At 34.8% G+C, this 25,762-nt stretch overlaps 1 protein-coding gene across 2 annotated transcripts in view; it reads left to right on the plus strand.

Annotated features, from left to right (window-relative positions):
• The window catches only part of FMN2 (formin 2), a 153,999-nt gene that overhangs the window by 22,100 nt on the left and 106,137 nt on the right, over positions 1–25,762 (plus strand). Inside the window, exons 3-5 of one of the 2 annotated variants that reach the window (XM_088161548.1) lie at positions 7,331–7,475; positions 11,751–11,812; positions 24,132–24,164. In XM_088161548.1, the coding sequence (XP_088017674.1) occupies positions 7,331–7,475; positions 11,751–11,812; positions 24,132–24,164 (240 nt within the window). The remainder of the gene's footprint in view (positions 1–7,330; positions 7,476–11,750; positions 11,813–24,131; positions 24,165–25,762) is intronic. The other variant, XM_088161549.1, reaches the window with a different exon arrangement.

A 25,762-nucleotide genomic window follows, 5' to 3' on the forward strand; every position in this document is an offset into this window, starting at 1 on the left:
TTTCTTTGTTTGTGGTTTTATTTTGACTTGGCTATATCTCTACATTGCTTTTCAGTTTTTCCATTTAATGGTCTTACTGTGTTGAGTACAGCTCTTACTGCGTTAATTAAAATAGTTGATTTATCAAGAGCTTTTGATTTATCAAGACTTTCAGCACATTCTATAACGAAAGAGCTAAATAAAGTCTAGTGGATGGTATTTTTATGTGATTTTATAGAGAGTCATGTTTGACAGTTTGGGATAGGCTCTGCCCCTTGTGCCATTTGCAATTATGATGCCTGACTAGGCTGTCATCTGTTTCTGAAATAATCCTTCCCCAAGGAAGCAGAGAGACAGATAGCATGAATGGAAAATACTGAAAAAAAATGTCTGTTTTCCTATTATCTCCTGGCCACCTGTGGTGATGCAAATGCTTTCTAAGGAAATAAAGACGCTGCTTTCTTTCTGCTGAGTAGTAGCAGATGGTGGGACTTAGCAAGTCGGAAAGAAGAGAAATTAGTGACATGAAGGCTTGACTTAATTTTAACTTATTTGCACTGCTGATATCAGTCTGAAAATTAGTAGGTAAACAGATTGCAGATAGACTCCTTTCTCAGAAGACAGAGAGCCAAAATACAAGTGATAAGTTTCCAAAGAACTTTCCCAAATACTGACATCAGCTAGCAGCACTTCAAAACTGAAGCACATAGCTAGCAGCAATACATGCAGCATTTTTTCAAGCATACTTTCAACACTTTGGCATCTGTTATGTAAGACTGAATGTAGTCCCATCTCAGAGCAGTATTTATCAGAGCAGTACATTGAAGTACTCAATTTTATCAGAGTAGTACATTGGAGTCTATACTCAATAAGACTTTAAAAGTGAAAAGTGTAAATTGTGGACTAGACCAGAGAAAACAGATGGTAAATCTGCTGTCTTAATATTTGTTTGTAGTGCAGGCTACCAAAGCCCCCATGTCTCCTCTTCCATTGCCCAGTGACACTTTGTGATACTTGGTCTTTTGTGGTGAGCAATTCTGAATGTTTTTGAGTGCAGTAAAATGCAAACGGTTTATCATTGGGCCAAAGTATTGTTCTTATGATACTTCCCTGCTTCTAGTTATTTAAAAAATTATTCTATTTTACAGTTTTTAGCTCAGGCCCTGCAATCTTCTATTCCTTTTCTTTTTTCTTTCTTCTTTCTGCTTCCTTGTGGTGATGCTACTGTATACACTTTCAGCATAGATGTTTTATGTGTAGGATGTTGCTGGGTTATCAGGTTTCTTTTTGCAATGAGCGTTGTTTACTTGCTTGTTGTTCTGAAGAACTGATTCAAGAGCCATATACTGAATATAAAGCTTGCAGCACTCTTTAAATTTTTTAGTATCGTTGTGCATATGGTGAAGGTGGTGGTCAGCCTGTCACCTCGAGATATTTATATTTTATGACTTTCTGTAGGTTATTTCTTTTCCTTCAGAACACCAATCATAAAAAGATGTCTTTTCTCACTTAGAATTGCAAATAAATTGAGGGTTGAATTTGCATATATTGCATATCTCTTTCAAAGAGTTTTTACAGTCGTAAAAATTACATTGTCAAATAGCATAGAATTTTCTAAGGAAGCAGTTTGATTTGGGTGATTCAAATTTTTCAGAATCCAAACTTACGGAAGAACTGTGTCACTGTAAATGAAAACACTTGCTGAGGAAGCAGCTTCTTGTTCAGCTTACATTTTCTGAGGAGTCAATGAGAGGACAAACCCTTAGGTCATGTCAGTAGTAGCTGATAACCTGGTAGTTTTGGGATGTGGCCTTCCAAGAGGGTGTTCTAGTTGGATGTGTAGAGAGGCTAGGTATTGACCTGTTTTCTTGAAGGCTAGCCACTGTTCCTTCTTCCAAGGAAAGTCTACTGTAAGCTCAGCACTTGAACCTATTCAGCTCTATTAAATGTAGAAGTTACTGGGGAGCAGGAAGACCAAGGCAACAACACTGGAACAGAATGAGAATAGATGTGGAAATCTGAAATTTAGTTTCCTGGTTTTCTTTCCCCATGAGAGCTCTAACTGCAGGACTATTGACTCTCTTTGCCTCTCCTGGGATATAGTGTTGAATTCTGACCAAAGTTTGATCGGATCAAACATGTTTTTTTCTCTTTGGTTGAGGAGGCTGAAGTAATTTCACGGGAAATAATTGTTTCATGGTTTTTGACACCCTGAAGTGTTTTAAAATTCATTGTTGAGGTACATTGGTTCCCTGAAAAGAAAAAAAACCCTTTGAGTCAAGTAAAATTTTTCTGTAACAAATCTAGTTCATGAGGATAGTGCTGCTTCAGCTATACATTACAGCATTATGAAGGACTTGCTGTTTTTCAGCCTTGGAAAGCATCTGTGCTCACTACTGCAGCCAAAGGTACCACAAATCAAGGGCCATGTTTAATCACTGCTCTGATTCTGTCAGTGGCAAGACAGAGCTTTGTTACTGAACCTGTCCTCAAAAAGTAAACTACTTTTCCCATTCTTAAAAGTATTGATTTCTTTATTTTAAAAGCTGCTTAAAATAAAGCAGTCTCCTGCTGATAAGAGCATTTTGAGGTAGTCTGGCTCTAGTTTCTCAGACTAAAACCTTGCTTCTACAATTAACTCTTTGTATGCAGTGAGGACATGCAGTTGACTTTCTTTCATTTTAGAGGCTGTATATTTTGTTTACTAGAATGATTGATTAAATCTCCTGCATGGAAGAAAAAAAATTCCTTCCACACACTTGAAACAGACAAAATGACAAGAAATTCTATACAAATGTGGACAAGTTCTTTGGAGCTCTTAGCCTGGAAAACACCTCTGAGGCATGGAGTCTGATCCCTTCTTATCCCAAGTAACGTGAGGTGGAATTCCTCAACGAGTTTGTCTCGGTCCATCTTAAATGCAGTTACACCTTTTCCCCTCCCCATTCTTCAACTTCTTCCCACTGAAAAAATGTCGTTCTGAATGATTTGATGAGCAGGAACCTTCTTGTAACTACTGCTCTGTGTTTATTCCTGGCCCATTTATACTTGCCTGAGAACTTTTGAATACTGCTGTTATTCCCTATTCAGGATACCATTGAATGTTTATGGTTCTAGTGAAAAAATTTTCAAGTTTACTATTAAAAAAAATGAAGTTCTACAAAAAAGAGCCCTATTGCATCACAGCTCAGCACAGGAACCATCAGGCAAGTTAGTATCCATGCACTCTCATGTAAGAAAGTTTAGAGGTATTGCTAAAATGCTTCCTCCCTGTACTGCTTCCCAATACTAGAGCACTGTGCTGCTGTACTGCCTCTCCTTCCCACCTTAATGTGTTTTGATTTTTTTCCTTGAAAATTGTCTACATGAACCTGGTCAGAATTTTTCCGCTTGATCCTTACATTACTAATTCAAGCTTTTGCAACCATTTGGGGCAAATGTGTCTATACCTATTGCTATTTCAACTCCATCTCCTCTACCTCTTTTAAGCCTTTCTCACAATGGCTACTTTTTGTTCTTTGAACTGGAAGCAGATAAACAGCTGATCAAAAACTGAAATGACATTGAGCAGAAAGTCGTACTGCCTGTGTATTTCCAGGAGCATACATTTGAGGTTGCATGTTATATTCCTACAGTGAGGGATGTACTAATCTGTAATTCAGTCTGTGGCCCAGGGAACAAAACTGGTCTCTCTGTGTGAAAAACTTGTAACCCCTTTTCTGAAAGGTCCAGGCCTGCCAGAATGACTTCTGATGTTTGCTGCAGGTCTAACTCATGGCTCTAGTTTTGGGTTCACCAGCCACATGACATTTACTAGAGGCCTTTGAGCAGCCTCCAATGTTCATTTCCATCTTTAAAGATGAGCCGAAGACAATCTCCAGCTCAAGCAGTGAAGTGAATATTTAATATTTAATTTATTACCTAGTTGAACTGTAACACTGTGGTAGCAGAGAATAAAAAGTTGTAACATAAAGCCATTCTCTGTGCATACTGAGAGCTGTCTGGGAAGAGAGTGAGTTAAACTATAGACCTGACTCTCTATGATTCTAAATGCTAGCATCTATAAATGGTAAAATGTATATTGATTAGGTACCATCAGATCCTGCAGGCAGTTTGCCTCGCCCATGTGCAGATGCTCTGCACTTTTAAGAACCAGTGGAAAGTGCTGTGTAAGGATGTGTGGAAACAAGAACTCTTCTTGACATCATGTTTAGTGCGCTGGACTCAGACAGCTTGAAGCTTCCAGAGTCTGCCCAGATATGAGTCTGAATAAATAAGACTGGGCTTATTACAAGGATATGTATGTTATTTTTTCTCTCAAAAGAGATGTTTTAAAGACTAAACAGTGGTGTTTGAGCAAGATGAAAGGGAAATTCCAGATATAGCCGAAATTTGATCACGGTAAGCAAAACTTGATTCACTTACTATAAGTACAATGCTATTTAGTAAAAACTGCCTCTGAAATGAAAAGATTAAAGGATAAAAATTTGAATGTAGAAATCTAGGTTCATGGATGATTTCTTTGTAATTATTAATACTGAAAACAAATCTGGATTTTTAAATTTGTATTATTTTGTTTCTTTTGCTTGAACAGGACTTCAGCATCACAGAATTGGCTGCATACCTTTCTTCAAACTGTTCTAATAATCATTGACATTTATGGCATTATCAGATTTGATAAAGGAGAAATGAGATGAGTTAGTGTATTAACTGACAAGGAGTTAAAGACAAAACATAAAGAGGATTAGGTTTTGGACCATAGCTTCAGTGCATAAGAATTAGGACATTCAAATGATTTGTATCTTTTGAAGGGCATGAAAATAGAGACCGGGTTAATCTTTTCTGTTTTGAAGTGTAATTTATTGACCAGCAGCTTTCCATCCAGAGCTTCAGACTACCTTTCTGTTATGAGAGTTTTTCACATTTTAAATTATATTTATAAGCTTGCAAATAATCTAAAGGTAGTTGGTGTTAAATAACTTGTTTATATGCTGAAAATGGGTATGCTTTCATTGTAGTGCAAGTCCCTTGGAGGCGTTTTTGAAAATCTACATTTACATCCATAAATTTCCATTACATGAGGAGTGTATTCTATTGTCCTTCTCTGTATTGAATAGAAAATAATGAAATCCTCCCCAAATGCAATACAAACAAGAATTACTGTCTTTTATACTCAGAAACAAAGCTCCCACGCTGAGTTAAGAGTTTTTTAGCAAGTCGTGTGATGTTTCAGTTTATAACTGCTCATATTTTAGAAACTGTAAATTGTATCAGCAGGAACATAGGTACTTCATATTTTCTTACCTTCAAAATGTATACCATCTGTACAATAATTCTGAGGGTGGGGTGTTTTTTTAATACTCTTTATTCATGTAGACCAATCTTATTTCAAGAATCTATGGCCAAATTATAGTATTATATCTTTCAAGAGCTGGCATGGTGAAATGTCATGTCTAGGAACTGTTTGTCTTCCTCATTTATGCTATGTCAACATTATCTACAATTGGTTGTTTTTTTGTTTTACTGCCCTATAACCCTACATGTAATCCTATTGAAAGTCATCTGTGCTTTGTCAGTTAACCCTGTGCAGTGCATGTTTTTCCCTGTGCTCCCTGGACTGTAAAAGGTGGTAGAGTGGGCAAGAAAAGAATTATTCTGGTTTGTCTCAATGACTTTTTCAAGTATTATTTTCCTCTGTGTTTTTGAGATTTAAATGGTGCAGGAACATGACAAATAGAAAAATCCAGCACTTTTTCTTCACACAACATGTACAGGTAGGACTCACTCTCCTTTTTACTCAAACAGTATTGGAAATTGGGCAGAAACTCAGAAATATATATCCTTTAAAAAGCTGGAAATAGACAAAGGGAAAGAATTGACTCAAAGGACTGAATTAATCAAGCCTTTTCAGATGTTCAAATAGAGTAGTAAGGTAATACTATTCTAATGGACAGACTTTTTGAGGAACATAGAGTTCAGGACTATGTAAAGAACCTGATGTTATTTTTTATTAAGCTTTTTATACATTTATTTTTACCTTTATCTAAAGTCAATGTGCATGTCTGGATTTTTGCCATGTTTTTCTTCCTGGGAAGCTCTAATGAGTTTCCTTTGACCCTGACTGAGGCACTCTCTGTAAAGCAAAGCCTTTTACTTTATTACCAGCATTTGTCTGTTTCAAGTAAGTTGCTTCCAAAATAACATTTTCACTCTTACAAGAATTTATTTTTAGGCAAGTAGAAACTTAGTCACACAGAATAGTGATTATCCTAAAAACAAGCAGAATTTTCTTCTTACTCTTACATATCTCTTCAAAGTTTATTATCTTTCAAATTAAAAAATAATTTTAAAAAGTTTTAATCTAAAAATGAAATATGTGCCAGTTTTTATTCGGGCAATAGAATGAATGAAGTCTAACGAACATCATCTTTGTAAGAAGATATAACTGTGATATGACTATATTTTCATCCTGTGATTGGATTTTTTTTTTCTGGTTTTGTTCTACAATACTTGCATCTTTCCAGATAATTTACTAGGCTACTTGTCCAATTGCTGTGAATGATCTCCATAGAATTTACAGAATTCTAAATGTTTAATCACAAGGTGTGCATGTTGATGCAGACTAGGAGTCACAAGAATAGCTACTTGAATTGTGGTCATCTAAAATCTTGCTGTTAGCTTAAAGCATAAGTTTGCTCTGGTTTTCATCAGAAACTCTGTGTCCTACTTTTAATCACAGACTCAAACTCAAATCTGTTGAGCAATAAGGATATAATCTGATTTGAGCCTAGAAGACTGAGAATACCTTTAGCTGTCAGTTTGGGTTTTTTCCATTTTACTCCAAAAGAAAATCCACGGTTTCACCTGCTTTTCTAAAAGTATGGCTTCAAAGAGTGCATATATCAGTTTAATTTCTGCTGAAATAACTCTGTTCATTTTCCTTGGTTGTGTGTTTGGTGTAAAATGATTATGTACTGTGTGGAGAGAAATATTTCCCTCCAAGCCATAAAACTAGCCATATGTGACCAAATGCAGTCATGATGGACAGAATGTGTTGTGTCTCTAAGAAGTGTCAAAGAGTTCCTTACTCAAAAATGTGCTGAACTGTATCCTAACATGTCGTTGGGTTGTAGGAAACTAAAATCTTAATTTTATATTTTTAATGAACATAACTATATTAATATAGATTTTTCTTTAGCCTTTATCAGACTGAAGAGCATAAAACAAAGTCTGTCTTGATATAGGGGATATTGAGTTATTTGTACTGGAAACAAAAGCTTAGATATGTTGACCTTGTCTTTCTATATTAACTTTTCCACCACTTTTTTTTTTTTTTTTTTTTAAATCACAGCAAGACCAGCTTTATACTTGGGCTGCAGTTAGCCAACCCACGCATTCAGCAGATTACATTGAAGGAAGCTTTCCAAGGAGAATTCCATCTGCATGGCCTCCACCCAAACCTCCAGATGAAGAACAAAGGCTCAAAATTTCAGAAGGTACAGTTCTTGGATACAGAGAAGATAAATGTATAGGATAGGCGAAGCTGCTGTGTTTTAGAATCTGAAATATAGACTTGGTATCTTAGCTGCTAACAAACAGCTGGTTTTGAGAGTCTTGGATTAGCATCAGAAATAATGTCAGCTAGTATGAATCTAATAAAAAATATTCAGCAAAAATGCATTCTTTTTGTTAGCAACCAAGATGTGTACCTGGCATCTGTTGAGAAATGGATTTTGCCAGGTGCTGTGATTGTTATTCTTTTCCAGTTTGCATATCTTCAGAGCTATGAGATATGACTTCTTTTTTCTTCTTAAAAATATGTAAAACTTCAGAAGCAGACTAGTGCTATACTGAAAGTTATTAGTGGTGTAAGGTATTCCTTTGTAAATTCAGCAGTCCTGAGCTGACAGAGGAGTAGGAGTATCTGAAAAAATAAAATGAGGTCTTGTTTACAAATTCAGTTTACCTTAAAATTTGTGAGGTTATGCTACCAGCCAAATTTCTGCAATCTTCTTCATGCTCTTTAAGAAATTTGTTTACACTGAAAATTAAAACCAAACAAGAAAAAAACCTCCCTTGTAGTTGAAAGGAAATTTAGAAGGGGATTTCAAGCCTGTTTTCTGTTAGTAGTGTTGATCCATAAATACCATGGGTTCCCGGAGTCTTTGCTTTCAATTAGTTAGTATTCAGCAGCTCTCAACACTGTAGACTGCATTCATCCCTATGCCCTTCATGGAGAACCACTGAGTATTCTCAAAATTTTCATTTCTTTGCACTCCTCCTTTTCATTACTCAGATTTGAGGAGTTAAGTTGTTATTTCAACAGATCTCTTTGTAATACTTGTAGGCTTTGGGTGCAGTTAATTTCAGATTTGCTCTCTTTGGGACTTCTGCCACTTCCTCTGGAACATGAGCAAAGTATTTTTTGCTTGGACACCTTTTACCATGGCAACTTTTTACTTTTACTGGTATCACTTATTTCAGTGTTCACAAGAAAAACAAGTGATGCCCACAAAAATGCAACACTGATGTATTATTCTGTTTATGCTGTGCCTTTTACCAAAGGAATTCTATTGGAGATCAAGGAAACATCTCTGCATCCATCTCACTGATCCAATTCAGAGTGTGGAACTCTGCTGTGCTGGACTGTTGAGCTAGTTCAGTTTTTAACCCATGATCTCTTGTTCATTCAATGAAAGTGCTTCCATATGTGGTAAAATTCACTGCCATCTACTCTAAGAGATGTGTTTCTCAGCTAGGGGACTTAGCTAATGGATGTGTGATCACAGTATTTATGAACATACTGTGCACTAGAAAAACAAAAGGGTGAATTTCAAATTAGGTTATTTTGAGCTTTTAGCCCAGCAGTGGTTGGTGTAAATCAACAAGAGTTTAGTTTCTCTAAAATCTAGAAGAATGCAGATAATGTAAAATATTTTGAAATGTAAAGATGCACTTAGAAGTGTATTTCCATCAAAAGGACAATAATGATTTTTAAATGCATTCATTTTGTATGTGCTTGGTTTCCATCCTATGTTTTTCTGTTTATTATACCTACTACATGGATGTAATGTGCTCAGGACTTGTCTGTTCCTGATGTCAGCCACTGCCCTCTCAAAAAAAAAGATCAAAAATATTAAGAAATATAATTAGAAATAAAGTTTAAAATTGTGTAATTGGGGGTTTTACTAAGTTCAATGTAAGTAGTACTTAAGATGTGTTTATTGAAATTTTGTTGTGATTTTTTTCAGTGTAGGGAATGGAGGAAAAGGAAAAATTATAATTCTTTTGAATACAACTCAGGCAGATTAATAATTTAAGTTTCTTTAATTGTTCACATGCTTGCCATTTGGAAGAATCTGGAGGTGAGTGATGTGAAACCTGAGGATAAACACCTCCCTTAAAATTTGTAACAAAATAACTAAAGTGTATATTTACACCTTTGCAGTGTGTAGGGGACAAAATTTTTTTAAAGGTTTAAATTATTATGTGCAGTGTAGCTGTATTTTGTTTTATATAGAATTATTGCTGTTTGGATTAAAGAGATGTATTAACATTAGAAACAGTAGCTCATAAACAAAAACATGCATTTTAGAAAAAAGCATTGATTGAGAGAGGAATGCAACAAGACATTTTTATAGAATCTTTGTTTTTATTATGTACATTAGAATTGGAACAATAGTAGGCCTTCAAACTTTAAGGCAAGACAAAATTCTGCAAGGTTTTAGGTAATCCATTCTAAATTAGCAAAGTAGTTAATCATCTGTTTAGTATAGTTTTTATTTAACAGTCTTGCTGTATGCTCTGTATCATGTGAAGCATTGCTGGATGTGTGAATAGGGCTATTAGAGTGGTTGGGGGTTTTGGGGCAGTGGGTTTGGTCAGGTTGATTATTGTTGTTTGGGGATTTTTTAGGTTGGTTATTTATTTAAAAATGGGCATTTGGAAATACCTAATATGAATTTAGGTTCAAGTCAGCAAGTACTTATGCTAAAAACATTTTTCAGTTCTGGATTCAGTTAAAGTTTAGGATGAAATGAGCCAACATCACCAGTAAGATCAATGTGTATGGGAATGATTTTCTATTTGAACACCCAAATCTGTTCCTGTCTCTTCTTATGGCATTTCACTCTACCATTATCACATCTCAGCACATTGCCTGAATCTAAACTCAGCAGGGTATTTGAAATTCAGTTATTTTAATTCTTTGCTGATGACACTATTCTATTTAACATATCAGAAAAGGCAAGTAAGCAGGCACTAGAGCCCAGTCATCCTGTCTCACATGTGGCTGTTTAACCACTTGTGGAGACATTCAAAGACTATGCAACTTCTGCAAAATGAAATGGTCTCAGCCCACTAAATATCAGTATAGGTTTACAACCTGAAATATAAGTTAGTCTCTTAAAAAACCAAAAAAGACAAAAAAAACCCCAAACAAAAAAAATTAGCCAAAAGGAAAAGTTTCATTTCTCAAACATCACTTTTTTCCTTTCCCCAAACCTTTTTTTTCTAACTGTGGTGGTAGTGGGGGTTTTCTTTTGTTTTGCTTAGCAGAAATGGTTAGTTTGCTGGAATACATTATATTGGCCAAATTTCATCTAGCTAACGTTAAAGTTAACTGCTCAGATCACCCTGACTTCTTCAGCTTATATTTAGAATCCTTTTTAGAAGGATAACATTTCTGAGGTAAAAATAAGCTAGATAATTCTGTCAAATTGTTAAATATTGACCAATACATAGGAGCGGTTGGTTCCTATTCTCTGAAGTACTTTTATGTAAAGCAGGTAGTTGTGCTAATTTGCACAGCAGAAAATATTAAGCGTTGTCAGTGCATATATAATATATAATACTAGAAAATAGAATAAATCTGTTGTGAGCAACGATCAAAGAGATACTAAGATTTCATTCAGAGAAATCTAAAATCTAAATGATGAGTTATTTCTTGTCAGGAGCATCTTATCTACATCCAGGTAAAAAAGTTGTGCACTGTTAATTTTCAAGCCTTGTGGCCTAACTCACACTTGCAATGAAATCTCTTCCTTGTATGTCTCACTTCCCAAAAGCTGGGATTGTCAGAAAGCTGTGAGGAGGCCAAATGTCTAGGAATTATGAATCCAGAGGCTCTGGTTCGCAGCTGCTTCATTTTTTTCTGCAAATGGTCAAGAGATTTTCTTGTTTAATACTGGTACCTTTAAGCGTATAGGAAAGATGCTACATATATAGTCTCTGCACAGGTGTAAGAAAAATAGTTCTGTTCTTGTTATGTGTAAATGCCTGGGCTATGATCAGTAAAGAGACATCATTAGCAGTAGCTCCCATACTGATTCAAGATCTTTGTACTGTGTAGCTGCCATGGAGTTTTTTTGCTTGTTTGCTTTCCTTTTTCTGATTATTTCCTATTGGGCAAGAAACTGAGACCCAGTGTGGTTCTTTAAGGTCAGAAAAGTAATCTGGTTTTTAAAATAAGAAATAGAATATAGTTGTGCAGTGTCTTATGTTTTGCTCTGTGTTTAAGATCTATATTGCTACCTATGTAATTGTGGAGTTTTCAAATTTCGATGGTAGTGGAAGAAAGGAAAACAGTTGACAAGAGTAACGTGTTTTTAAGGACAGATAATTTTTGGGATAACTTGGAAAGTGGGACAGTTAACATTCTTTCCTTTTTAATTTTACACTAATTTCATGAATTTCTTAATGTGTATTTCAAAAGATTGGTCAATGGTTTTATTTGTAGTATTTTAAAATCTCTATCTTCTTTTCAAATTCAGAGTTGAAATCTACAGTCCCAGAAACAGAGAAGCAATGCATAGGTGGTGTTCGGCAGGCACAGGTAAGATTCTAACAGAAATGTTTTATCATTTTTTAAAACGAGGGCAAAAAGCACTATTTCTTTACAGACATTTTTGAAATAGCATTGTGTTCTGTATGAAAAAATTCCAAAGTGAGGTTGTTTTATATGCTCCATGGTGTATCTAGGCATAAGGATTGAAGGTTCCTGCCTGCTGAAGGTGATTCTTACAAAATGTTATTGTCCACTCAAATGTAAGTTAACCCTCTGATGGCTTTAGTAAGGAATAGTTATAAAAGATCTTATTATAATAGCTAATCTACAAAGGTTCATGTAAGTAATAGCAGGGATTTTTTTCTGACTCTCTCCTCAAGCTTAAAGCAGTGGTAGCATGTGAACAGGTTTTGAGGGCCATAGTGGACTAAAAAAGGAGATAATGTAATACTGGGACAATGGAGACATTCTGGGTTGGATTTATGCCTCAGAAACACAATCTGTCTTATTTTTTTAGCATGTCAACATCCATGTTCTATTAGTCATTAAAGGCGGTGCAGTTTAATTGGGCTGAAAAACTACAAATTCTGTTTCCTCAACAGGAACTTGTAGATATCACTATTCAGTTGTTCTGAAAGTCATTAGAAGGAAGGATAATTTCTGAAATCTTGATTTGAAACAAGTAGTGACCAAAAGCTCTTGGAATCTCTTTTCTTCCTTCTCTGTTTCCCAGCTTGTTTCCCTCATTTTCCCCTTTGGGTTTGTTTCGGGATTTTTTTTTTTAATGGGGTGTTTTTTTGATTGGTTTTGTTTGCTGGGTGGCTTGTTGTGAGGTTTAAGAATTTTTTTGGTATTTGTGGGGCTTTTTGTGTTAGTGACAAGGCCATTCAAGCATCACTGTATCAAGCAGCATTTGTGAAAATGGTCAGTGATTTTTCAGGGAAAAATAAGGAATGCGTAATTAAATACATCATTAGACTTGTAAATTTAATTTGGGCTTGATCACGTATTTCGTGAGCCATGGATGGGGAGAGTATGTGTATTAACTTTATGGCTTGCATTGCCAAGCAACTTTAAAGAGTTCTTCTAGCTGGTTACCAAAATTCTTCTACATTCATAATGTGGAACAATTAAAAACTGCAGCTCATTAATTAAAATAATATTACAAAATACTTCTTCATTGCGGGAATTTAAGTTTAACCTAAATATATTTTTCTCATGCTATTTTCATATTCCAGTCACCCAGGTCTCACTAACAATGGTTTCCAGTATTTATTGTGGAAAAGCACTTTTTCCTTATACTTACAGAAAACTATTGCATGTAAGAAGCATATTTAATCAGTCTCTAGTATTAGAATTCATTGCAAGAAATGACCCATAAATGGTTTTCTTATTGGAAATGTAATTAATTAAAATAGGTTTATGAATACATAGTTATTTCACCTACTAAAAAAAGTATTATGAGAATTACTATGAGAATGAAATTGAACCAGGAGCTCTGGAGCACTGCGTGATCGCTTGAATGGCATTTAGTTATGCTGGGAGCTTTCCTTTATTTTTAGAACTAGCTGAGTATGTTGTCCAATTTGTTAGTGTTTAGGATATCCACATCCCTCTTACTCTGTGGTGATCTCTTCTGGCAGTAACATGGACTTCTTCCATTCTGTACTATTATTCATCAATAACCTGCAGAACTGACAGGATCACCTCATTTGCAGAAAGTAATTTCAAGCCTTTGCTGTATTATATCATCATCCTGGTTTATTTTAAAAATCAGAGTGGAGGTATTTTCTTTTGAGGAAATGTATGTGGATAAAATGTTGTCATGTGTTTAAATTATTTTTGTAGTGTCCCAAGCAGTTGAGCATATTTTACCTATCCATCGGTGTTTAACTACATCAGTCTATAAAAACATCTAGAATGTAGAATAGCCATCATCTTTGTAGGTAAATCCTTTACTGCAATCAGATCATTCTTGGTGTTATTTTTACATGTTTTAAGTGATGAATATGTTTCTATTAGAGATTACTCTCTTTTGCTGTCTATAGTTTTAATTTCTGAAAAAGGAAGCATTGGCTGAGGTGGCCTAGTAGATGATTTTTTTCTTTTTCTTTTCATACATAAATGAGAGAGAGCTCTAGTTTAAAATGTGACTTGATCAACTAAGTCTTCTTACAGACTTCTTCCCTCTCCTTTCTCTGGGAAAAGATATACTACTAATATAATCTAAGATTATTGGCCAAAACACAGCTGTAACATGATGTGTTGATAAATTATCTGTTATGGTAAACAGTTAACTAAAAGAATCAGAATAATTTTAAATTAAAGGCACAAGTACTACAGTGTTGATTCTGTACTTTCTTGTCACTTGAAGCTGCTACTTTATGTATATCCTCTCCATTTCCTTATCTTCACAAAATTAGATACAGTCTGTATGTTTTACAGCATAATTCCTGAAACTTTTTAAGAGTGTTTTTTACAAAATATCTAATTTTTTTAAATTGCAGCTAAAAAAATGAGGGTGTGGGGGTGTTCTTGCTTTTAGTACAGGAATTGTTTAAGCAGTGGAAAAAGAAGAAAAATTGGCAGCCATTTCCATTCCTGTTTTTGAAATGCCAAATAGCAGTGATGTCTGCTTAGTCTTCCCAGTACAAACAGAGAAAGTTTTGTTAGGCTTAACTCCTTTAGTGAAAGAAGAGAAAAATTGAGTGCCCTAATTTAGAATCTCCAGATTCAAACCTGATCTTTAAATTTAACAGCCAAACTTTGTGCAAGAACCAATTTCTGTTCTGTTTGTACCCCTGATCTCTTGTACTATCCTCGCAATTTTCCTTACATTTTAACTCACTTTTCAGAGTAACTTGATTTTGTTTATATGGTAGGTAAAAATAGGTTACTAGCAAAAAGTTGAAGAAAAAAAGAATAATTGTAAAACAGTACATGTAAACTAGGCTTTGGTTTGTAGAGGGACATCACAGAGCCAGAAACCTAAAGTTGTTTGAAAGGCACTTAAAAACATTGTCTTATCACCATATTATAAAATTATTTTAAATTTATATTCTTGATCATTTGTGATGCAAGTCTATTCTGTGGACCACACAATTTTAAAAATAAAGCGCTTGTTACAATTATTTAATTGTCAGCATTCAGATATAATGAATACTTCATGCCTGGTCTCTATACTCCTCCCTCAGGAGAGGAGGTTTTGTCAGGCTGTTGCAGTCTCTAGCAGTTTGGCTATAAGATAGTTTGCACGGACTATTTAAACTATATTTACGTTAGAAAAGCTTGTCATCAAAAAATTCTTATGCTCATAATGTTTCCGTCTTAATTTGGTTTGGTTCACCACATTTTACCCAACAAACAAATCCTCAACCAAAATTATATGCCTTTTTGGAGTTTCAAGTACTTCCACTAGTACTAAAAGCCAGACAAAATTTTGCCAGTTCTGAGGTGCTGAAGATGAGTTTCTACTGCATAATCTGTTGGTGCACTTTCCAGCTATATCATAGGTAAATAATGCAAATCTTATAAAACTAAACTACAAGCCAGGTTTTGCCATCTTGAAGATACTTTTTGCTTTATAAATACAGATTCATGGAGTGTATCTTTAGAATATTCCTAACCACCCCACTTTATTGGTAATTCCTCTCTCAGCAGGGACCTTTCTTCTTATGCTAGTTTTTAACTATGATTTATTATAATTCCTTAGGGCAATAGTTTAGTGATATTGGAAATGTTCCAATTTTGACACTTAGTAATACAAGCAAAAAGGTTCTGAAATCCTTTAAGATAAATACATAATCAGTCTGTTTAGAAAGTATAAAACATTGGTGGGACTGGAATTTACTTTTCATTATTATAAAATGTCACCGCTAGAATTTGTCTCAGAAACATGCATACTGCCCAAAACTCTCTTAAAAGAAATTTCAGAGATTATTCTTTATAGGTGAAGGTAAGATAAAGAAGGTAGATGAAAGATTAATCTGAAATGGTGAAATACAAAAGAGAATCTTTAAAAAGGGGAGATTTTATAAACCTGCTTTAGACTGTTATGACACTTGTAGTCTGGTATAAAACCTGTTTTATTTTGGTATTACATGGTTTTCATCAGCACATAGACCAACTATAGACAAGACTAATGAACCACTGGCTTCAACAGGAACCTGAGGAAAATTGGGAACTCATCCTCTGTTGGCTCACAAACAGTTCTGTGACTGTGGCACTTTTAACACTGTCCGATTTTGCATGGTCTTTCTTGAAATATTTATTAAGAAAAACTGGTGAAGTAGTGTCATTCCCTTCACATCCTTTTGCTATTTGACAGGTTATGTTTTGTAAGGGGGAAGAGAAGACTTGAGGAAGCAATAAACAGTTACTCTAAAACAATTATTTTCCTATAAAGATATGACTACCAGAGTCTTAGGTTTTAGCAGGGAAATATAAGTTACATGCTTAGGTAAAAAAAAAAGCCAATTAAAAAAAGTATGACATAATCAAAAGAATCTACTATATACAGTTCTCTCATTGAGGAAATAAGGGATTATGATAGAAGCAAATATTTTATGTTTCCATATGAATCAAATGATAGTGAATAGAATTGTGTATCTTTTTTTAAGAACTGTATCAATGTAAACTTTCTGCAAAATCATGCCAGCACACCCAAATTTCAGAAAACAAAAGGTTCAGAAAATTCAGAGGTATATATCTGGGGTTTTTTATCTTGCAAAATATAAACCCAGATTTGTAATATGATTGTGAAGGAATTTATATTCTAGTTCAAGGTCCAATGTTAGAATGGGGTATCTGAGCTTTAAGCAGATGAACTTCAGGAAGCATATGTGGATACTGTTTTCTTGTTAGCATTCAGAGTAAATGACGTTTTATCAGAAACGTACAGAAAGGAAACAAAGTTTGTAGGAAACGAGGAGATATAAACCTGGCAGTAGACTTTACTGTCAGAGTCGTAGGAACTGCTGAATTGCAGAACGTTTTGCTCAGGAAGTAAAGGGGAATTTAACTTCGTGGAATTCCAGGGCAAATCAAGTCTTTTATGCCCGTGTTCATGACAAATAATTTTTATGCAGAAACTTCAAGTTTTATTGATGGAATGCTTAGATTCTTACTATTAGATGTTACTTTTCAGTTCAAATGTGCTGCCACTTTCAGATTTTTTGTTTTGTTTGTTTTCAGAAAGCCTTACAAGCACAAATAGATGATTTATTTTCTAAAACTGTAGCAGGTAAATTAACTGAACATTTTGAAATATTAAGTAAGATTCTCTGAGTTGAGACTTTAATATAGTTTAAACAGAGACTGTCTGTTCCAGAGAGACTGTGCTGCTTCCTAAACAGCTAGTAGCCACTTTGTAATTAAGTACTGTCATCTGATACTGTTTGGGTTTCTTAGACCATGAAAGAAGGATGAGAAGACAAATAGAAATATTAGAAACGAGGGAAGGAGGTACTTATTTAGAAGTCTGCCTCCTCAGCCACTAGATGGCAGTTAAGTATTTTTGAATGGACTGCAAGGCGCTTGCAAATCATTCCGGGCGGTCCTGCAGATGCCGTGCAGTGGGAATGTGAATTTATTTTGTCCCAGTCAAAAGAGTGGCTCTCTGCTAATTAATAAGTTAGCCTTAAGAATGTACATACAGTTACTCGCTTGGTTTAATCTAACCAAGATTTAGCAATCTGAGATTGTCTCAAAGCAGATCCTCTACCCTCCCAACCCCTCAAAACACTAAATATTTAGAAAGCACTGTTCTGTCACTATTAAGTTAGTTTATTTGTTTTTAAACCATTTATAGGAAAACATTTGGTTTAGTCTACCAGCTTTCTGGATGACTGCCTTTGAAGTGATAATTAGCAAATTATCAGTGAATTACCATCATTTAAGTAAAGAGGCCAATATTCTGTTGAAGATGAAATTTGTTTCTTCAACCACAATTGTGAACCCGTTTTCTATTTAGTTTTGATGAAGCTGAAGTTTAAAGAAAATTAAAGGGAAAAAATTGCATTGGACATAACTAATTGACATATATATCGAATATAAATCACAGACTATGTATTTAAATGAAAATACAGGAGTATGGAATGTCATTCCTGTGCGGTAGAAAAATGTAAGCAGTTAATTCTCAGAACAAACATTAGTGTTTTGTATTATATCCAGACTTCACAATACTTGGATTGAATTCTGTTATTTTGCTTGAAGGCAGTGTTTGCCTTTTTAAAAGAAACAATGCATTTTATTATTTTCAGTGGAGTTACAATAACACATTTTTGCACTCTTCCTCCTAGTCATGGTGAGGCTAAAATTTGTTTTTTCTAATCTGTGTTCTTAACGTCAAAATGAAGTTTTACTTCTGTGCTCATTTTAGTTTCAAAGGTTCTTTATTCTGTTTTTCCATTTTTGAGAGAGCAATATATCATAGATCTGAAACACATAAAAATCATGGCATGGTTCAGGGTTGAGTGGACATAAGGTGGTCATGTTGTACAAACCCTTTTCCACTAACACCCTCCTCCAAGCAAGGTTAGCTTAGATATTTGGTGGTTTTTCAAAGGACTTTGCTCATCTCTGAGTATGGGTATGAGGTAATAGTAATATGTATTTCCTGCTTTGCCTAGTCAGTGGTAAAATGGTAAGTCTTGATCTGTTTCTGATGCATTGTTTTGTTAACAGCTAAAAGAGATGAAAATGTGTGCTCTAAAACCCTGTATTTCCTGTGAGTTAATCCTATTTCAAGTCCTTTCAGGCATTGATTAAAATTCTTAGAAAACTCCGGGTCAAGTTCTTGTGATTAATCTCACTTCACAGCTTCATCACAGATTTTATGAGAATGTTTATTAATAATAACAACAAAAATAGTAATACTATAGATTTTGCATCCTTTAATTATAATGGGAATTCTCCTTTTTGTCTGTTGATTATGCTTTATACTTAGAAAAAGACAGGGATTTTTTGTCATTTTAGGTACAAATTCTTGGAAATATAGCACCAACCTTAGGGTTTGGGCAACAAGTGATGGGGAAAAGGAGAATGAGTAAAACTGAGAAAATAATTTATTCTAACAATAATTGTTTGGTAATACTTTAAATCCTTGACTATAATGTGAGAGACTCACTCCTTCAAAAAGGAGAACTATGGGATAGGGACTGTATAGAAAGAATGATCACTTTTCTGTCTGTATTTGATTCTAAGCATTAATATATTTCTTCTCTTGCCTTTTACAGTGAGTTTCTTGTAAAATAATAAGTGTATTGTAACTTCCCTCAGGGAACAGTGAATAGAAATGCATGCTAGCTGTATACTTATTGAAAATTCTTTAAATTGTTTTCTCTCTTATCTTCTGACTCCTCACTATTTTTGCTCATGAAAATAGATAAATTGAGGTAGTGATCATGCCATGTATGCATTCCTGGTTAGAGCAAAATTTGAGGTGTATTCATTAATTATTAAAATACATTCTTTTTCTTAAATTCTCTTAATCAGAAATCCTATTTCAGATGAAAATCTGTAAACTCCTTTTATACCAAAATATTTTTTGTACTGTAAGTTTCATTATTTACATATGAAATTTCTCTCATCTTTTGGAGAGCAGTGAAAACAGATTTTTTTGTTCAATGGTAATATCCTAGACCTGGATTATGTAGAATAGTTTTGGTACTATAGTATTTACTTTTCAAGCCTTTTAAAAAATAATTCCACAGAAATTGAAGTGAACAGATGAAGAAATTACATGAAATACAGGAAAGCAGTTTGAAAAACTGTGTGTGTGTGTGTGTACATATCAGTATGTGAAAACTTGTCATGACTTTTCTAGCGGGACATTTCATTTGGCAAGTGGACTTAAAGTATTTGAGAGACCTCATTCATTTAAAAGTGAGAACTGTTTCAAGCTCTTCTTATATTTCTCTTGGCACTAAATATCAGGTGATACCTTTCAGTGGTGTAGATCCTGAGATTTTCCACAGGACCCTCTATGTAGAAGGGAGATAAGAAATGCTTTTCTTAGTAAAAATAAGTATTTGTTTAACTTGGAAATACCCTAACTAATTTATAAACAAAAAAACAAAAAAAACCCTCCAAAACCCAAAACCCTCAAACTATTTCATACTGCCAAACCTGAATGAGAACTTAAAAGTAAGGCTAGGAATAATTTCTACTCTTTGGATACAAGGCAGAGTAACCAGTTTATCTTCTACTTATATTTAGATAAAATTACTTTTTCCATCTTAAGTTGGGATAAATAAAAGCCGTAAAATCACTTTTTTCCTTTTCTGTATTTTGAATACCTGTTTTTCTTTGTATTTATTCTATAGAGAACAAGCTTGAAACTATTCATGAAAACTAACTCACATATTCCAGAATGTGTAATTACTCTTTTAGATTATTCAGCTTTTTCTAAATATACAAGTTGTTTTTTTCTAAAGCCCATGATGCCAGAAAGATTTAACTTCTCAATACCTAAGTTCATTTTTGATTACTTGATTTTAATTGGCTTTTATTAAGGTTCTTTCACTCCAAGTGATACACCTTCGTTTTTAACATAGCTTTCACGCTTTTAAAAGGTTAAAGATGATGAGAGGCTTTCAGGCCCCTGCCTTCAGCATTTTCATGGATACATTTGTGAAGGCTCTCATTCTGTTTCTTCACACCTTTTCTGTTGTGAGTAGTAGGCTCATGCTTCAGTGTATCTACAAATATTTATTCTTACTGCAGATATTTTTTGCTGCTTATTCCCTGTTGGAGGCCTAAGGCAAAAGCAACATGTGAACCTCCCATTTTGTGGTCTGGCTGAACTCTTGGATGAAAAGGGCAAGTACTGTGTAGAAGTATCATACTCTGGGCAGTTGCTTATCAGGAAGTGGCAAAGTTCATCTGGAAAATCATTCCCTTTCTTGATCTCCCCTACTAGAGACTAAAGGTGTTCTGAGCCCTTCAAATTTAAAATATTAGTGTTCACATTTTGGCTCATAGAATCCATATTGTTATTTCTAACATAAAAGCTTACAACTGTTGCATGTAAAGGGCACAAAATAATAATAGAATTAGTTTGCACTAATTAGTGACTGCTTTCGAGGTTGCTGGTCAGTTTTAAGTGGAATTGAAAATCAGGGAAAAATCTGGTATGAAAAAGTTTAACACCTTTCTCTAATATGTCAATGCAGTAATGTTCAAATGTCTTGGCCTGGATACACAGGAAAACTAACTGAACACTTTAGTATCACAGTGGAAATACTTTAGAACAAAGACAGGTGACAGAAGAAAGGAAGCAATTCATCATGTGTTAGGCATTTCAGTAAGCAATCTAATATTGAGAACAAATCCAGACAGCTTTTATCTCAACTTTTAAGGAAATGTGACTTTTAAGCTACCTGTTGCTTATGGACTGCTGACATAAGTGGCTAGGTTCTAGTTATGTTTTCATCTGCTCTCGCAGTCTCTTTGCAATCCACAGCACAATAAATAAGACACCAGAAACAGGCAACATAAGATTATATTAAAATTAATAAAGTTTAACTTTTCTTTCAATACCCAGTCTCATTTACATACTTATTTTACACGGGATGAGTGATAGAACAGTTAAATGAATTTCTGAGCTAAATTAAACTGTGTGGATTGGTAAACCCTTTTTGAAGTCTTATTTATTGCTGTGTTGTTTCATAATTCTTGAATAATGAAATTTCATCTAGGCCAGGACAGAAACCTTCAAGATTTGAGAAGGACTTTTTGGTTGGTTTTTCAGCCTGGATAATCAGGATAATCTGGATAATCATTGCTCATTGCACATAGAACATGCACAACCTGTTTGAGAAATGCTGGGGACTGTTCTATAGCCATACAGCTCTCGGTGTATTTTTTTCTAGCTGATTCTTTCATACTCAAGGATACACCAGGATAAAGCGAGGCTTAAGCTTCCACAAGTGTTATTTGTGAAGGTTTAAAGTAATACTGTGTAATACTATAGTAATTAAACTCGGCTCCTGTGGATCTCCTAGGGTGGTCAGTGGTTCTGTGAGATTTTATTTTACCTTGTCTTGTCTGTAGTCTATGAAAATTCTTTTGAAGTTTCTACCGTAGTAAAACTTGGGGATAACCTAAGGTTGTTTTCCAACTAAGTTAAGGGTTACACCTTAAAAAGAGAAATCTCTTTCCATCTTTGATGTATCTCAAGTTGATTATTTATTAAAATGGGTGCCGTAAAGAACTGAGCTCTTATCCTCTGAAAAAAGCTTAGCTCAGGGATAAGGAATTCAAGCTGTTTCAGGAACAGAAACTTCAAGAAACTAAGCTCTATTTTCCAGCTTTCCGAGTCAGCATTTTCAATGCATGCATCTTTCTTCAAAAGTGTATGTTCCCTGTTGATTCTGTGTTTGTGTATTTGAACTATTTGAATTTTAATAATTATTGATCTTGGCATGTAGTGGTTTTGGGGAGGTTTTGTCACAGATGATAGGTCATTACAAAACCACTAGGTTGATTAGAGATGTTCCAGCTCTTTACAACAGGAAGAGCTACCTAGTCCATTGCCAGCATAGTGCAGCCTGTTGTAATTCATCTGTTGCAAGGTGTCACAGAGTGGGCAGTAGCTCACACTTACCAAGGAAGTTTTATGACTTCGGGCAAGGCAATTCACCAAACTGATTTTGTTTCAGGGCTTGCTTGTTCATTGCTATACTGGGGAGCTCTGCATTGTTTCCTTGCAGTTGTAGGAACAAAAATGGACTATTATGAAAATATGTACCCCTTGTTCTCATATGTGCAACTTCAGAATAGCAAAAGTTTCTCTCAAAAAGATTTAATTAGGTAGCCTGAGGAACAAACTAGTATCTAATATTAATTCTATTCCTTCAGTAATTCTCTCTCATGCTATCAGCAAGTTTGCCAACTTTTGACTCAACTTCTACGGATGTAAAAATAAAATGCTGCGATGGGCCTTGAGATTAAGTGAAATGTGAGAATTAATTAGATGGATGCTATTTTGTTTGAATGCAATCAAGTCTCCACCAGTACTTCTCATTTGCCAATTACTGTAGCACTAAAAATGCCTGCTAAATGTTGTGTCTCCTTTTCTTAAGGTTGATCTGCAGTTGCAAGAAGTAGCTTTGAAAATGAGACAGCTTTAAAGAGAGAAACCTGAATAGAAATCACATTTCTCTGACTGAATTAAATTCTTACTGTGGCTCTACTTTGTGCCATTCGGTGAGCGTGTGTGTTCAAAAATGTTTCACTTCGCGTAGAAAAGAGGCTTTATTTATTAATAGAGCAGTGGAAAGAGCATCCTTCCAAGTTCCTGTGCACTGCTGGTAACACCAAGTGCTCCCAGGCACACTTACTAAAAGACCTGAGGGGCCTTTTTGCCATCTTAATCGTGTTTAACGGTATATTTCTATTTCCTCTGTGTTCTTGTAAATAGGCAGCAGCACAGACTCCGATTCATGAATTTTGATGTGGAGAAACTAAAAATTCAAAGTTTTTTGGCTAAAAAAAAAAAAGGAAATCAAATCAAATATAATCCTATCATCCAAATATAAGTTCCATCCAGAGAGGAAATTTCATGACACTGTGACAACTTGCTGAAAACTATCAAAATTGTGATGCAACTTTTTGACTTGTAATAGTATAAGGTATTAACTTCTAAAAACGAAACTGTAATATGTCTTCATTTTTCAAATATGCCAAAATTACCAATAAGAACTGTCATTATGTTTATTTAAAAAAAATGCATTATGGCTGTTTATAAAACATGTTAGTGAATGAAAGCTGAGATAGAAAGACATAGACGAATGTACATACATATCTATATATACATATATATACATATATATACATATAAGACTAGGGCTAACTTTTACAAATGTGGGGTTTTTCTGCCTGGAAACTTCGTTATAGAAGGATATATAGGTTTCAGTCACTCATCTGAGAAACTAGGTTTTCAACTCTGTGGCAGGAGGTAGCTGCAGTCTGATCTCTTGCATGTTTGAAGATCCTGGACATGTTCTATCTATATAGATCAGCTTTATGCTGGACATCTGAAATGCACATGTGGAAAACCTGACAAGATTGGAATGAATTGTATGTAATGTACATGTGCAGATCCAAGTGTACAACCTTTAGCCAGTAAAGCAAATATTTCCAGATCCATGTACAAACAATCCTATCAGTGCACCCCAAAGAGATCAGTCCCAGACTGAGCATCCAACTCATTGCACATGGAACATGTACAGCCTGTTTGAGAAATGCTGGGCACTGTTCTATAGCCCCACACCTCTGAAATGTTTTTTTCCTGCTCAATCTTTCATACTCGAGCCACCAGGATAAAGCAAGGGTTAAGCTTCCACCTTTCTTTCTTTCTTTACAGAAAGAAGACTGTTCCACAGTACCTGGGTCCTGGGTAAGAAGTCTAGGCAAGACAGAGTTTCCTCATATCTCTCTTAAACCCTGTAGGTTTCTGCTGTGGAGTTGTCCCCTGAATTGAAAATGAAACTTCTTTTCATTATGTGTGGGTTTTTTAATCTCAGTCTTCTGGTCCTTGTAAACAGCTTTTGACCATCTTTTACATGTATGAAAACTTAAGTATTCTCTAGCTTATTCTCTAAAGAAATTGTAGAATTTTCAGATTGGATAGATATAATTTTGATCTCCTTCTTTGTTGAGGATAGTGGAAGCATTCTGTGACTTACATTTGTTTGGTAAGCCCTTTCAGTTCTAGAGGTTGACTTTAAATGAGGACAAAGGCAAAAATCCAATTAAAATTCTCTAAGGGTATCTTAAAAATCTAAATGAAAAATATCGCTGTCTAAAATAATTACTGAAACACATAAATATGGGGGCTGTGTTTTGTTTTGCTTTTGGTTTCCTCATTTTTTAGACCAAATAAATTTAAGTACATCATATCCTCTGGATAAATATCTCTTCACTCACATCAAAGTCTTGTTTGTTCATACTAATGCTGTTTCTATGAAAACCTGGATATGCTGGTGATTCTTAGGTATAACATGATAGGAAGTCACTAGCTTGTCTGAAATGCTGTATTTCAAGAATAGCAGAAGCACTGCTTCTTAGGGCATGGCTAAACAGCCCCTTTAACTCATCAGTACATTTTCATTTCTTGTCTGAATCGCTAATTCATCTCATTGGATTGCTCGTTTTTTAAAAAACTTTTTAAAATAGTTCTTCTCTTGAAAGAAATTTCATTTTCTGCAGGGTAAATTGTCTTGTAGAACAGTGAATTCTAAGTTTATCCTGCAGCTAACGTAGTATTACAGTATTCAAGAATTACTTCTTTTTCTTGTTAAAAGTTGAATCTAATCTCCCGAGTAAAAGAGTGTTTAAAACAGTGAACTGTTCTGAGATCAGCCATTTTTAAGAAAAATCACTTCAAAGCCATTGAATATTGTGCTTAATCCTGTTGGCTGCAGTTTGTTTATGGCAGAAATGAATTTACTCTATCTCTTATAAAGCCCATATGGAGCGTTTTTACAGTGTAAAATGGGAGCTTAGGATAATTACAGTCTGGGAAACTGGATTTGATCTCATCTGAAAACTGGTGTGTGGCCTCAATAATCCTAGTAACATATTTCCTTTGATAGTGTTGCCTTTTGAAGAACTGATAGGCCTTATTGTATTTGCAGGTGACTGGTAGGGGGATAAGAGCAGATGAAACAAAGGGATAAATAATATTGTATTCCTCCTTTTATTAAGAAATTCTTCAACAAAACTGTTGCTGCTATGCAGTATTGAGTTATTAAAGGAACCTGGATGGACTGAAGCATCATGAGTAATTTGTAATGGAAATGTCTTTCTCAGCCTTTTTCCCTTATCATACTTTTTGCTATTATGTCTGTGTTAATTCCGTTACTGTTCATTTTTTCATGCTCTATTCTCTGTTTTACATTTTTTGTCAGCCTGTGGCAGGGAGACCTAGTTGTGATACACAACCTTTGGTTCAAACTGCTGTTCTAAAAAGTTCAAACAATCTAAGAGATTGTA

Source organism: Sturnus vulgaris, chromosome 3, assembly GCF_052056855.1.
Source record: "Sturnus vulgaris isolate bStuVul1 chromosome 3, bStuVul1.hap1, whole genome shotgun sequence".
Lineage (NCBI taxonomy): Eukaryota > Metazoa > Chordata > Aves > Passeriformes > Sturnidae > Sturnus > Sturnus vulgaris.